Source organism: Phyllopteryx taeniolatus, chromosome 6 (genome assembly GCF_024500385.1).
Source record: "Phyllopteryx taeniolatus isolate TA_2022b chromosome 6, UOR_Ptae_1.2, whole genome shotgun sequence".
Lineage (NCBI taxonomy): Eukaryota > Metazoa > Chordata > Actinopteri > Syngnathiformes > Syngnathidae > Phyllopteryx > Phyllopteryx taeniolatus.
This window is the reverse complement of record NC_084507.1, coordinates 15,552,566-15,566,838: the sequence shown is the minus strand read 5'-3', so window position 1 is coordinate 15,566,838 and position 14,273 is coordinate 15,552,566. Positions and strand designations below refer to the sequence as shown.

Below are 14,273 nucleotides of genomic sequence, written 5' to 3'. Positions count from 1 at the left end.
CTATGTGCATGTACATGTGCCATTGCGGTGCATTTTTTTTCTGAATCAAATCCTGTAAAAAAATGTAAAATTAGTTTTATATTATATTAACTGTTTTGGGATTACAGTTTGTGGCACGGTGGGCGACTGGTTAGAGCGTCAGCCTCACAGTTCTGAGGACCCGGGTTCAATCCCCGGCCCCGCCTGTGTGGAGTTTGCATGTTCTCCCCGTGCCTGCGTGGGTTTTCTCCGGGCACTCCGGTTTCCTCCCACATCCCAAAAACATGCGTGGTAGAATGAAATGAAAAGGAAATAGAAAAAAGGACGTGGTAGTGACTTCTGGGACTCCCTGTATGTATTCATTAATATTACAGGTACTTTGTACATTGTATAATGGCCACTGAAAGGTAGATCTCCGTTGCTATCATCAGCATGTCATATATGCTCTTGCAGGCAAAACAAGGTGGTATCAGATAATAAATCATGGTAGTGGTAATTTGAACTATTTAGTGGCACCACAAAAAAAGCATGCATCTATATAAGGTGCAGCATTTAAATATGTGAAAATATGAAATTTCACTGAGATTTTGGGTGTGGGGAAATGCCTCACAAAGTGAATTCTTAATTAATTCTTCCTTGGCCCAAGTTTCATGAAAATCACATAGGGATATCTTGCATGATAATATTATCGAATACATACCCTCTTCCATAACTACCAACATGATTTCAAAACATTTTGTGTTATTTTGCACCCACAGTTCCAGTCTCCAATGTAATGTTAACGGCCAACGCCACAGACCTTGTGGAGTTGAACAACACCGTCCGTCTGTCCTGCTTGTCCTCGGGATCGTCCCTCTCCTTCCAGTGGCTGAACGGCAGCGCAGAGATCTCGGCCGACGACAGAGTTCAAATCACCGGCGGAGGCGCCACGCTCACCATCACCCCTGTGACCCGCTACGACCACGGGCTGTTCATATGTCGGGTGTCCAATGCTGTCAGCGAAGGCACCAGCGATTCGGTGCGTCTTTCCGTCAGCTGTGAGTGACACTCTGGATATATCGCACCCAGGAAAACATTAGTTTCACCTGCACAACCCAGAGATCCAATACAAAAGCCTTATTTCTGGTGATTATCACAAAAGAACTTGTTGCGTGTAGAAAAGACATGACTTTCCCGGAACACCTCACCAGGGATGCGTCCAGGAGGCATCCTAAAAACATGCCTGAGCCATCTCGTCTGGCTCATCTCAATGCGGAGGAGCAGCGGCTTGACTCTGAGCCCCTCCCGGATGACCGAGCTTCTCACCCTATCTCTAAGGGAGACCCGGACACCCTGCGGAGGAAACTCATTTCAGTCGCTTGTATCCGTGGCATTCTGACACTGGGATTGGCTCCCCTTGTAGACCTCCCCCATGAATGCCTGTAGGCTGGCACAACCACAGTGCTCGGCCTTTTGACAAATGAAAATTTCCTAATGGGATTATTAAAAAACGAACTATCGACAGTATAAATACAGGTATATACAGATTAGAATGTTTGAAATAATATGAGTGTCTAAATGAATGTCTATTGTTACAGGTATGTATTCAAAAGGTGCATCTCAGCTGTGAACTGGCTCAGACTAAGACTAAAAAGGAAAGCATATGCAAAAAGACCTAAAAGGAAAATAAACAGTTATAAACAAGCAAAACTATTTTTTTTTTTATTGTTTTAGTTCTACAGAAAATAAGTAAGTAACAAATAGGACGTACTGTATGTCTACAAACGTGACATAAGTTCATCGAGTGAGGTCGATAGTTCATGACAAAAGTGAGCACCAAGCAACAGTCTCTGGTCCCTATTTGAGAACCACACCAAAATTGTTACATGCATGATGCGTTTTACATCAGTATGTGTGTGTGTCGGAGTGAAGCGGGGCGGTGGGGGCTCTCAATATTTATTAGGCATACATGTACTAAGACCTCAACAAGTATCAACGGTCACATTTAGGGTGTGTTTGGCATTTTCTTAGTTGTTTTCACAATATCTTTTCCATATAATAAAGCACCTATTCCAAATATGAAGTTGGTGGTTACCCAGCGGCCCAGGAACAGATAGTGTTCAACTTTACAGGTTTCACTCAGCAGCCATACTGCACAATTCTAATAACTTTTACAACATTGCTCTGTCTTGCAGATGGGCCAGACCCTGTCCAAATCACGGGACCGAGCCAAATAAATGCGAAGCAGACTTTAACATTAACTTGCTTTGCCGCGTCTTTCCCATCTGCCACTTACACATGGATGCTACTGAACCACGTAGCAGAGCTACACAATTCTTCAACGTTCATCAAAAGCAACATCGACCTTTCCGATAGCGGAAGCTACATCTGTAGAGCATCAAATAATATAACTGGGAAAAACATGTCTGCGGTCCACACACTGACTGTAACAGGTAAATAGAAGCATTGACTCATAAAAATGTATTTGGAACATAGCATCATACCTTATGGCAAGAGAAATTTCTGGTTGTGTACTTTCACAGTTGAAACAGTTACTACATGTACGGCCGGTTGCATCGCTGGCATCGTAGTGGCGTGTTTAGTCATCTGTGCAGCAGCTACCGGTGGAGGATACTACATTTATCATAAACGGTAAGTATACTATATTGCCAGCACTGTCCAACATTCTAATCATGTCTAAAGAAAATGTACAAAGGAGCCAAAAGTCAGTCAAAATAATCATTCTTTGATAAAAGTGTAACTAATTTAACTGAATGCAATTTAATCAGTGTATTCATATATGGTAATACAATGTCGCAAATTCGCAATACAGGAAACAGTCAAAGAATGGCCCCAACAGAAACACCTCTATCAGGACAGGTAAAAGTCACATGACAACAAATCAATCCAAACTGAGCTTTTATTCCGTTTTTGTATTGAATCTAATGCTGCTGTTGTTGTTTTTTGCAGGAGGCAAAGGCCAGGACAACACAGCAGAAACAAAACATCAGGTAGATCATTGGAATTAGCAGCGACGCAGACGAACAGATGGACGAACGGAGAGGACAGCCGACCAGCTGAGCGTCTGACCGACCGACAGACAGACAGATGGACGATTCGACAGAGAGGCCAGCCGACCGACCGACTGACCGACCAACGGACAGATAGACAAACAGATGAATTTGTCATCCTCCAAGAATAGTCTGCCAACTAATGAACAGATGCAAATGTATACTGTTTTGTCAAAATAGCATTGCTAAAACAACAAACCTAATGGTATCCTAAGACTTTTGTACAGTAGTCCACAGACTTTATTAATCCTCAAAATTAATTTGCTCATTTTACCCTATCTGTAAAACCGGACAAAAGTGGGTACAAAGTCAGTCCAGGAAAATTCCTCCTTCAGAGCTCATAGCCGAGCCGTAACAGAGGCTGGACAGAGTTAGTGTGTAAGGGAATGTCAGGACAGTATTTTATGGAAATATACAGTAAATACTGTACAGCCAGTTTTTCAAAATTTTCCATGCAACGCAGTTGCGGCAATATCCCACATTGCTGAGTTCTGTGTAAAAGGCACAAGCGGATAATTAAGGAATCGTCTTTTACAGCTTTTATGATGTGGCGATCTGGCAGAATGTGAGTGGCTCAAGCAAGCGGACCGACGGTATTTTGTGGATTTATGAGACAAGATAAAAGGTGCAATTCAGCATTTTGGAACTTTGATTAATGACTGATACGGCTGTGATCATGTTTGTTGGGGCTGGTTACACAAATAGCCTCGTTGTAACACTTTAGACTTTGAACCAGGAAGAGGGTACCTAGCTTACAGTTATACTGAAAAGGCAAGTATGCGTTCTGAGCCACTTTTAGCTTTCTTATTATCTATGTGGTTGTGTCTGGTTAAGGTAGTGGTACCGGAGTAATTTTATTCTCCTTTCCATCTTTCAAACAGGAGCTGAACTATGCAGATCTGACAATTATCCACACCAAGGACAGCGGGACGGTCCATCTGGATCTTCAGGATGACCAGACAGAATACGCCAAGGTCCGAGTGAACAATGGGCCTCCTTCCTACGACACCCACATGGGGCGGATGAAGAGGCGAGCCCCTCAGCCGCAAGATGCTCAAGGAGGCCAAGTCTGCGCTGAGGTTCACAGCAACTAGTCGTGGTATTGTCAAAGTAGAGACCAGTCAATAGTGGGGCATGTGGTCACAGTTCCTTAATGGCGCGCTAATGATGGCCGGTGTTTGCATAGTCAACGTGCGCAGAGGTTAATCATTCATCTGTTGACAGTCACAAAAGTGCAGCATCGCTTTATTTGATTTGTCCACATACAGCAGGGGTGGGGGTTAGGTATGGCCCGCAGGCTGTCTTGTAAAGTAACGGAGTACAAATACTCCTTAGTAGAATTTTCATTGTTGTACTTTACTTCTAGCAATTTTCACCTTTACTCCACTACATTTCCTACATATAATGAATACAAGTATGCCTTGAGATATGAGTTTAATTTGTTCTGTGACTAATCTCATAATGCAAATCATCTTTCCCCATTGAAATGAATGGAAATGCCATGAACACGTTTTAGCCCCCCCCCCCCCCCCAAAAAAAAACACAAAAATGTTGGGGTTTTTTTACGAGGTAAAATATTATTCTTTAGAAAAACGTACACGAATAACATAATTAAATACCAAGTCAAGAATTAAACAGGTTGTGCATCATGATTTAATGCTGCTGTAATATTAGTCATATTCCATAGAGGATGAAGAATATATGCCTGTGAGTATTGTTATATTGTTTTTCTAGGGGGCTGTCCCTCAGGCACAACACAGTGAAGGTTGCAGTCATTACGGGGATGGTGGGGGGTTAGTAACACATGAATTTAAGGTCTTTTTTGTTTTAGCAAGTCCTAGTTTTTTTTTCACATTAATGAAACAGATCAGTGCTTGTCTCGCGATCAGTCTTGATAGAAAATCCTGAGTCCGGCCAGTCCGAGACCAAGACTTTTGGGAGTCGAGGTCGAGACAAGACCACGACCTTCAAAATGTGGTCTCGAGAGGTCTTTAAGGTTCTACCAAAACTGTGAAGAATTCAGTAAGTGGGTTCTGGACACTGAGCATTTGGTTCAGACAAAAGGGTTTTGTGTTTTAGCAATTGAGAAATACTATAACTACCGCAAATAAGACTTTTACTTGTATCAGTTATTTTCTTTTAAGATTCTGGTACTTTAACTCAAGTATCGCTTTCAGATACTTGATACAAAACTGCTGGCTGGCCGCATAGGGCCTACTCCGTTCTTTTACCGGCCTACTGATTTCGTGTGTCATGAATGGAACAGAGGACAGAACCCAAAATGCACGACTCCAATACAGATGGACAGTTTTATAAAAAGAGAGGTTTAATATACGAGCAGAGGTCAGTACACAGGCGGGTAATCCGAAAAGGCGACAGTATCCCAAAAACGTGAGGCAAAGAGGCAAGGTAAAAAATCAGAACAGGGTCTCGTCTTACTATGTGTCAGTGACGTGGAAACAAGGAATACTGAAACGTGACAACAAGGTACAACAAACTGGCGACCAGAAAGAATGAGACAGGAGGTTAAATGCATGGGGTAATTGCCTCGTTTACCCAAACGAGGCACAGGTGGGGAAGATGCTCTCATGAGCAGGTGTGTACGAGACAGGGGGAAAACAACAACCGGAACACACACCCATGACATAGTGATGAATTTTAATTAAAAAGTACTTATTCATTTTAAAAAATATATTCGTTCAGCTCATTACACAATAGGTTCAGTGATTTATTGTAAACAAATTAATATCGGACAATTAGCTATAGCCGTTTAACATGTATTCATTTTTTTCTATTAAATATTTGGTTACTTAAAATTAAATGATAGTAAATAATGAAATACTATAAAAAAAAGAATCGTAAAATAAACTTGTTATTGTTATTTTATTATTAAAATTAACTATTTCACATATTTTACATACACTCACATTAAGACTATTTCTTATGACGTTGCACATCTGTTTTAAAAAAAATCAAATTTGGCCCTTGAACACAAAACAATTCCCACCCCTGATATATAGTGATCCCTTGAAATTAGAATGACCCAAAACACAACTAAAATTTGACTGTGTGTTTTTCTGTTTTGCAACACTCAGCCCAGCCCTTTTCACTGCTATGCCAATTCCGATTACGATTTTCGTTACACACTACAGCAGGATAACGATCCAAAACACACTAGCAATTCAACTTCTAAATGGCTTAAAAAAAAAAAATATCATTTAATAAATTAATTAATTAAATCACCATTTAAAAACAGCATTTTAAGTTCACTTGCATTATATTTTTCTGATATTTATATTTGTTTGATGATCTTAAACATGAAAGTGGGGAAACTATGCAAAAATATAAGAATTTGAGAAGGGGGCCAATACTTTTTCATGGCACTGGGTCCCCCTTCCCATGGGCTCACCACCTGTGGAAGGGGCCAAGGGGATTGGGTACAAAATGAGCTGGGTGGGACCTAGGCGGTCTGATCCCCGGGTACAGCAGCTGGCTTTATCGGAACGTGGAATGTCACCTCCCTGGCCGGCAAGGAGCCCGAGCTGGTGTATGAGGTTCGGACGCTCCGACGAGATACAGTATAGTCGGGCTCACCTCGACACATAGTGTGGATTCTGGGTGGGAAATGATATTAAAGGGTTTTGGGGCAAAGATTTGGGGTATGTTTAAGGTTTCAGCTAGTGCTGCAACTAATCATTATTTAAATAATCGATTAATCTGTTGATTAATCAATTAATTGATGATTCGAATAAAAAAGAGTTTGATTTCTACGCCTTTATTTAAAAAACGGGGCATTATTTCAAATTGACAGTGCAGAAGATGCACAAAAAATCAGTTATGACTCAGTTACTGATTTGATCCAAACTGTTCCTGCACCTCTAATTTCAACTATAAATATATGCAATTCTAAATATTTTGGGGGCAACTACTATTGGTGAATTACTACTATTTGGGAGGGTTCACTTTATAATAAAAAGATACTGTGGATTAAATTATGTAAAATAGCAGATTAGTCCTTGAAGTAATTTTTATGAACGATTCAGGCAATTTAAAGTCTTATTATTCGTGATTTTAGCCTGATATTAAACATAATGGCTGTTTTCGTAGTAACTCATTTTACATCTCGCTGATGGAATACCGCCTGAATATGTATGGTGGTCACAACAATTGCAAACGCCACAACATAACACAATTAAAGGACCTCTCTGTGACAATTAACACTTATTCCATAGTTCTGGAATTGAAAATGACGTCTGCAGAAAAAAATAGACTCAGTTGAAATTTCAGGCTTGTTTTCTGATTAAATATTGGATTTTCAGCCAGATTTTGGTCTGCCCACGTAAGCCGGTGACGTAAGGTGCAGAAGGCAAGGACATGACCTCATTGTATTACTAATTTTTCTGGTGTAATTGTCATGCATATTAAATTGTTCAACTAGTAACTAGAGCACAAGTGAGAAACATTTCCAGTCACTTATCTACAAAGTAATATGTTCCAGGTGGGAACTTGGTTCGCCTATTTAATGTAGCAAAAAACAAATCGGAATCTGAAAAAGACCAATGTAAATTTTTTACCAGCTGTCAGTGACTCACCCAAAATGGGTCCACGACCTACTTTCAGGTAATGGCCCACCAGTTAAAAATCACTGCACTACACTAACTAATTTGCTACATTTTTACCGTTGAATTCTGGCAGGTGCTGACATTTCCACGACGTTAAGATCATGTGACTGTTTCAAGGGACGCCATTGGTTCATCGCGGTGACTACTTCTTATGCATTTACAAACACTAAATCAGGTGGATTTCTTTGTTTACCATGCAAACTGATAACAATTGCGTTCAGGTACGCTATGTTAATAGATAACTTTTATAAACACAAAATATGTTAAAGCTATACAAAAGCCCTCCAAAGAACAGGGAAGCAGTTGTTGGGAAATTCGAATTCCCGGGTATTCTAGCACAGTAGAAATATAGCAATAAATCCAAAGTGCAAAGTGGAAACGTCCCTTGCATTACACCAATGAAACACCAAACCAAGAAAAAATGTGTGTCATTGTTTAAATTTACTTTAAAATTAAGCTTCCGCGTAATCTACCCACACGTAATTAGTTGTCATCCAAGTGTTATTGTGAATATATATATATATATATATATATATATATATATATAATAACTTTGTTAGAAAAAATAATAATACAATTTTTTTTTAAAAAAGGGCTGTTGAGCGTCTTCTAACCCTTCTAGGAGATATAGCTCCCTCTGGTGTGTGATGACCTGAACTGCCCCTCTATCTGTTGCAACATCCCGGGTGACCTTGGTTTCCTCACTGCTTAACCTCAGGGAAATTTCCACTCAGTGCATCCTATTACACCATGTCCTAACGTTTGATGACAAATTGAAGGTGTGGCCATGTGTCATATCTATATAGGGCTGCTTGGCATACAAAAGACAAATTATTTTGGAACATCACGACACAACGAGTCCACACTCAGAGAAGATGGTCTTCTACATTTTATTGCTGCTGGCGCTGAATGGTAAGAGAGCATCTTCATCGAAAATGTGCGTAATATATAGGTAGTAAGAAACATTGATTACTCGCCCAGCTCTATAATCGATTTTAGCGATTTATTTGAGTTTATTCACTAACAACGTTAGCGATATACTTAAGTGTTTTTTCAGGGCGGATACTAACTAATACTAGTCAAAGAGGACGATAAATGACATTTGGAGCCGATATTCAATTGCGGTAAAAGGAAAAATATTGTCATTAAAATTTGGAATAACACAAAGTCTAACACTTAACTTTGTTTAAATGCCTTATGTTTATTAAACAGCTTTTTAGATTTGCAACATGATAGAGGTTTTTTTTCTTTTTAAATCTTAGACAAAAGACATCCCCGTTTTAAAATTCTAACAAAAAGTGCATGGAGCTCCTGGACTCAGCAGCATTTTTTTACTAAATTAAATGAAAACGTAAACAAATAAATAGCACCCTAAAGTTTTCTACAGTAAATAAAGTTTTCCAAAATTTAAAATTAAACTGAAATGTTAATCATTCACTTATCTTTGTTTTAAGTCAAAATACAACGTGCAGGGAGTTGCCAGGGTCAACACCATCTCTTATATTGTAATGTTAGCAGAAAATTCAAATAAATAACTTAAATAGTTCTCTGAAGTTTAAACATAGTTTTAAATTGATCTCTTATCGGCTGGCGGATTTTTTTAAAAAGGCTGATGCTGATATGCATCAAAATAATCAACCAGTAATCAGCCCAGCCAATAATCAGTCTATTCCTAAACAATACGGCTGCGAAATGAACGTTTTCTGACCGCTCTAGCGACTTTTTTTGTCTAGTGACTTTAATTCCCGCTAAGAAACAGACAATTTGGAGTTGTCAATGAACCTAACATGCATGTTTTTGAAATGTGGGAGGAAGCTGGAGTGCCCCAAGAAAACCCACACAAGCACAGAGACAACATGCAAACCCTCCACAAGGCCGAGGCCGAGATTCCAACACCGAACCTCGCAACTGGCAGACATGCTAACCACTAACCCACTACGCGGCCTTGTTGCCCCTCAGAATTGTGTTGCATGCTTTGAAAAAAATTAAAATATGGAATTTCACATTATTTGCAAATGCTGTCAATATTTCGATTATTTTTGAGGAAGCTGATGCAAGTTAATGCCTGGGGGCGGGGGGAAACTTGCTGGAAAAAGAACTGCTTCAAAGCTTGTTTGTTATTCGGAGAAATTAAGCAAATCCCAGTAGGGGCGAACAAAGTAGAAAACTTGCTTCAATAATTTCACTGTCACTTGCTTTTCTATGAGCAAAGGGGAAAACAATGTATTAAAATTGTACAAAAACAATTAGAGATTTATTACTCATGCAAATTTTTACACCCATTACCACCTAAATAAATACTTAGTACCACCATCATGACCAACATTGAAATACAGTAGCGCACTAGTAAGCTTAAGGTTTCATCAAAAACGAGGCAAATGCTTTATTCCTTATATTATAGTATATTTTATATTATTGTAACCCATTCAAACACTGTGCTTGGATATGGGGACAATAAAATAAAATGCATTTACTGTAAATAATGACGCAATTCAAATGTATTGCACTTGAGGTTAAAAAAAGAAATAAAATGTACCTAGAGAAATGCTTGAAAACATCATTTCTAAAGGTTTACATCCAAATGCATGGTAGTAAAAAGTTAAACTTTAACAAATGTACTATACTGTATTTAAAAAAAGGTTTGATCCACTGTAACGTTATGCACCACAGTTTTAACATTGAATTCAGCAATTCTTTGCATACCACTACAGTATCTACACGTAACACACTTCTAGAATGACTGACACGAAGTAATCTTCAGGGTGCCCATCCCTGGTTTAGGGTCTAACAAAAGGGTGGGACCTCTCCATCTCTCACTCCCATCATACAGGTGGACAGGCATCGGGATTCAAAGTGAAAATCGATTGGAATGGCAGAGTGACTGCCGGGTCGAGCACCACGTTCACGTGCTCATCCAACTGCCTCGCAAACTGCACGTACTCCTGGTCCTTTTTGGGAAGCACATTCAATGGGAGCACGCTCACCTGGACGCCGGATGGACTGCTCCAGTCGGTTTCGCTGCAGTGCACCGTACAAGAAAATACAGGAGACTCCAGCGCCATGAGGATCATTGTGGAAATTGAAAGTAAGTACAGTACTGCACGTCTACTACAGCACTAGTTGTAGTACAAACATAGTATAATACTCACAGGCATACAGTATTTTCGTTATCCTCTGCCAAGAATGACTAATATTTCTGCGACTTCCTGATGAGTTTTGACCGTCTCCATGTATATCTGTATGTCTCTATTACACTGGCCCCAGGTGGTCGAGGCACACACACGAGTTACATTACTGCATGTTTTTATAAAGTACAATATTGTAGAGTGCTATGTATTTTATTACAAAACACATTACTAATTACTAATACTTTTTTTGTTTGCTTGGTTTTTTTTGTTTTTTGATGAACGGTATTTCCATTCATTTCAATGGGGAATAACAATTTGAGATACAAGTGATTTGGAGTTACGAACTTGGTCACACAAACAATTAAACTCGTATTTCAATGCACCGCTGTATTTTTTTAAAAGTAATTATTAATTGTTTGTTTAAAATGTTGTAAAACATCAACATTTACAAAATAATGTAAAAAAGCGAATTTCATCCCAGTATTTTGGCTATTTGTTTTATTTAAAAAAATATATATTTTTTTAAAATGATAAAAGTAGTAAAAAGCAAAGGTAAACATCATCAACTGAACCCACGCTGCCTGCACCAAAGTCAGGCGAGTGTACCACTACACCATCAGTGAGAAATATAGTAGAATATAGTAATTAAATAAATACTTTGATGAAGTTATTTTTAAATGAAAATTTGGTCAAAATGCATATATTTATCTTTCAAATAAACAGGAATAAAATCAAAAGTTTTACACACACAGAATACTGTATGTTGATGAAGGCATTTTTTTTTCAACTGAGTCTCATTCAATATAATTAAAGAATACATGAAATGAAAAAGTATTGTTTTCTCAATGTGTTGATCACAGAATTTGTAGCCAAATTTAAGCATGTTTCATTCACATTAATTTATTTATCGTATCGTATAGTTTTTAATATTGTTCAGAACATATGTAGATCAAGGCTTTCTTAAATTGAACCTCAGTCCAAATCTTTCATTTAAAACAACTAATAGAAGTTTACATCCATCCATCCATTTTCTGAGCCGCTTCTCCTCAGTAGGGTCGCGGGCGTGCTGGAGCCTATCCCAGCTATCATCGGGCAGGAGGCAGGGTACACCCCGAACTGGTTGCCAGCCAATCGCAGGGCACATACAAACAAACAACCATTTGCACTCACATTCACACCTACGGGCAATTTTAGAGTCTCCAATTCATGCATGTTTTTGGGATGTGGGAGGAAACCGGAGTGCCCGGAGAAAACCCACACAGGCACGGGGAGAACATGCAAACTCCACACAGGCGGGGCCGGGGATTGAACCCTGGTCCTCGAACTGTGAGGTTGACGCTCTAACCAGTCGTCCACCGTGCCGCTAGAAGTTTACAAATATATAAAAAAAATGTCCGCAACATGATCACACAATTTTAACATAAGCACAATATATCCATCCATCCATTATCTGAGCCGCTTCTGGAGCCTATCCCAGCTATCAACGGGCAGGAGGCGGGGTACACCCTGAACTGGTTGCCAGCCAATCGCAGGGCAGGGCACAAACAAACAACCATTCGCACTCACATTCACACCTATGGGCAATTTAGAGTCGTCAATCAACCTACCACGCATGTTTTTGGGATGTGGGAGGAAACCGGAGTGCCCGGAGAAAACCCACGCAGGCACGGCGGGGAGAACATGCAAACTCCACACAGGCGGGGCTGGGGATTGAACCCCGTTCCTCAGAACTGTGAGGCAGACGCTCTAACCAGTCGTCCACTGTGCCGCCAGAACAATATATATTTCTTTTAATATATATTTCTTTTTTGAATAATTTTTTTTTCTTTGTGAGTGCTGCTCTATAAATAAATATAATGAATGGGTAAAATGCCTCGAAATTAAACAGAGCAGAGACATTTGCGTGGGAAAACAAAGTAAATTAGAAGAATTTTTAATAATTCAATGAATTACTTCACTTTTTCCTGTTCAATCCATAAAACTTGTTTGCTAAGTATGACAATATAATATCTGATCATCATTTTACATTTCCAGATCCAGTGGCAGTAAAAATCAGTCCACTCGGTGCTGTCCCGTCTCTGAACCAGTCCGTAGAGCTCGTCTGTCACGTTGATGGACCCCCGCCTCCCACCCCATCCAGGGAGCCGGTGGACTGGTACAAAGATGGACAGAAAGTGGTCTGGCGCGACCATATGCACTTGCTCCACAACACCACTCTCCGTTTTGACTCGCTGGTACCATCTGATGGCGGATTCTACCAGTGTGAGATTATGATGAGCAATAGACACGTTTTGAGTCTGGGCTACCTGCTAAATGGTAAGTATGTCAGGAGCCCGAGTCTTTTATAGTGATTTTATTTTATACTTTTTTTTTTTTTTACTATACTTATTGTAATGCCCTCACGTGTGGGAAAGGACAGCCACAGTTACAGTTCTGGCCATTTATTGAGACCAATGAGCACACTCACGCAGAATCTGCTGTCATCCACAGCTGACGCCCAGACACTCACACTAACTGATTGACTAAAGGCACACATCTAACCCATGGACACTACTATCCTTGCAGTATTTTTTATTCTTCAGTTCTTGTGTGTGTATGTTGAATATGTTACAATGTGTTTAAAAATTTTTGTTAATAAGTTTAAGTACATTTTAAGCGTCTGGGAGAAGTCAACATTTTTATTTTTTTTTTAGATGTATACAGTCTCACTATAGCATGGATTTCCACCTTCTGCAGGTGGGTCTGGAACGTATCCCCTGCGAGGAATTGGGGTTCACTGTATTTTAAAAAATGAGATAGATGAGGTGCATCATGTGACTACCTGAAATCACATGAGACATGCAAATCTCACGAGACTTCATCCTTGACACTTCAACTCTGTGGGCAGCCAAAGGATCAACTTTGGAAGTTCCTTTTGCTTTTCGGGATACAGTGGTAGCTTGACTTATGAGTTTAATTTGTTTGGGGCCAAGCTCGTAAATCAATTTACTCGCATATCAAATCTATTTTCCCCATTGAAACAAATTGAAATGTCATTAATCCATTCCAAATGTCATTAATCCACAACAACACTGTGTGCTAGACTGTGTGCCTTCAAAAGGGGCGTGGCCTAGTGAGTGACATCAGGAACATGGGAGGTTAGCCTCTGTGAGCCTCTGGACCTGAGTTTTGGCCTAGTGGAGCTACTTGCAAGTGTTTTTATTTATAATTTGTGTTTGACTGTTTGTCCCATTCAACAAACGGCTGAAAGTGTTTCGGCGTATCTGAAACTTATAACACCAATTTTGGTGTGCAACACAAAGCAAAAAAAAATTAATCAACCAAGCGACAGCTCGTATCTTGAAAAACTTGTAAGTCGGGGCAACTCAAGGTATCCCTGTATTTTCAGCTCGAGTTGTTATTATTCATCTTTTTGCAAATAAAACACTGATTGGATTCTTCCATTACCGTTGTCCTACAACAACATCTTTTTTTTATTTTTATTTTTATTTTTA

At 39.5% G+C, this 14,273-nt stretch overlaps 2 protein-coding genes across 2 annotated transcripts in view; both read left to right on the top strand.

Annotated features, from left to right (window-relative positions):
- The window catches only part of ceacam1 (CEA cell adhesion molecule 1), a 58,239-nt gene that overhangs the window by 4,803 nt on the left and 39,163 nt on the right, over positions 1-14,273 (top strand). The window contains exons 5-12 of the mRNA XM_061776417.1: positions 738-1,016; positions 2,154-2,411; positions 2,502-2,610; positions 2,792-2,838; positions 2,929-2,969; positions 3,911-4,122; positions 10,612-10,736; positions 12,814-13,095. Of these exons, the coding sequence (XP_061632401.1) occupies positions 738-1,016; positions 2,154-2,411; positions 2,502-2,610; positions 2,792-2,838; positions 2,929-2,969; positions 3,911-4,122; positions 10,612-10,736; positions 12,814-13,095 (1,353 nt within the window). The remainder of the gene's footprint in view (positions 1-737; positions 1,017-2,153; positions 2,412-2,501; positions 2,611-2,791; positions 2,839-2,928; positions 2,970-3,910; positions 4,123-10,611; positions 10,737-12,813; positions 13,096-14,273) is intronic.
- Positions 8,463-14,270, top strand: LOC133479396 (lachesin-like). Its single transcript, XM_061776367.1, has 4 exons — positions 8,463-8,563; positions 10,433-10,736; positions 12,814-13,095; positions 13,516-14,270. Exons 1-4 carry the CDS (start codon positions 8,561-8,563, stop codon positions 13,602-13,604), a joined length of 678 nt encoding a protein of 225 aa, XP_061632351.1. The 5' UTR covers positions 8,463-8,560; the 3' UTR covers positions 13,605-14,270.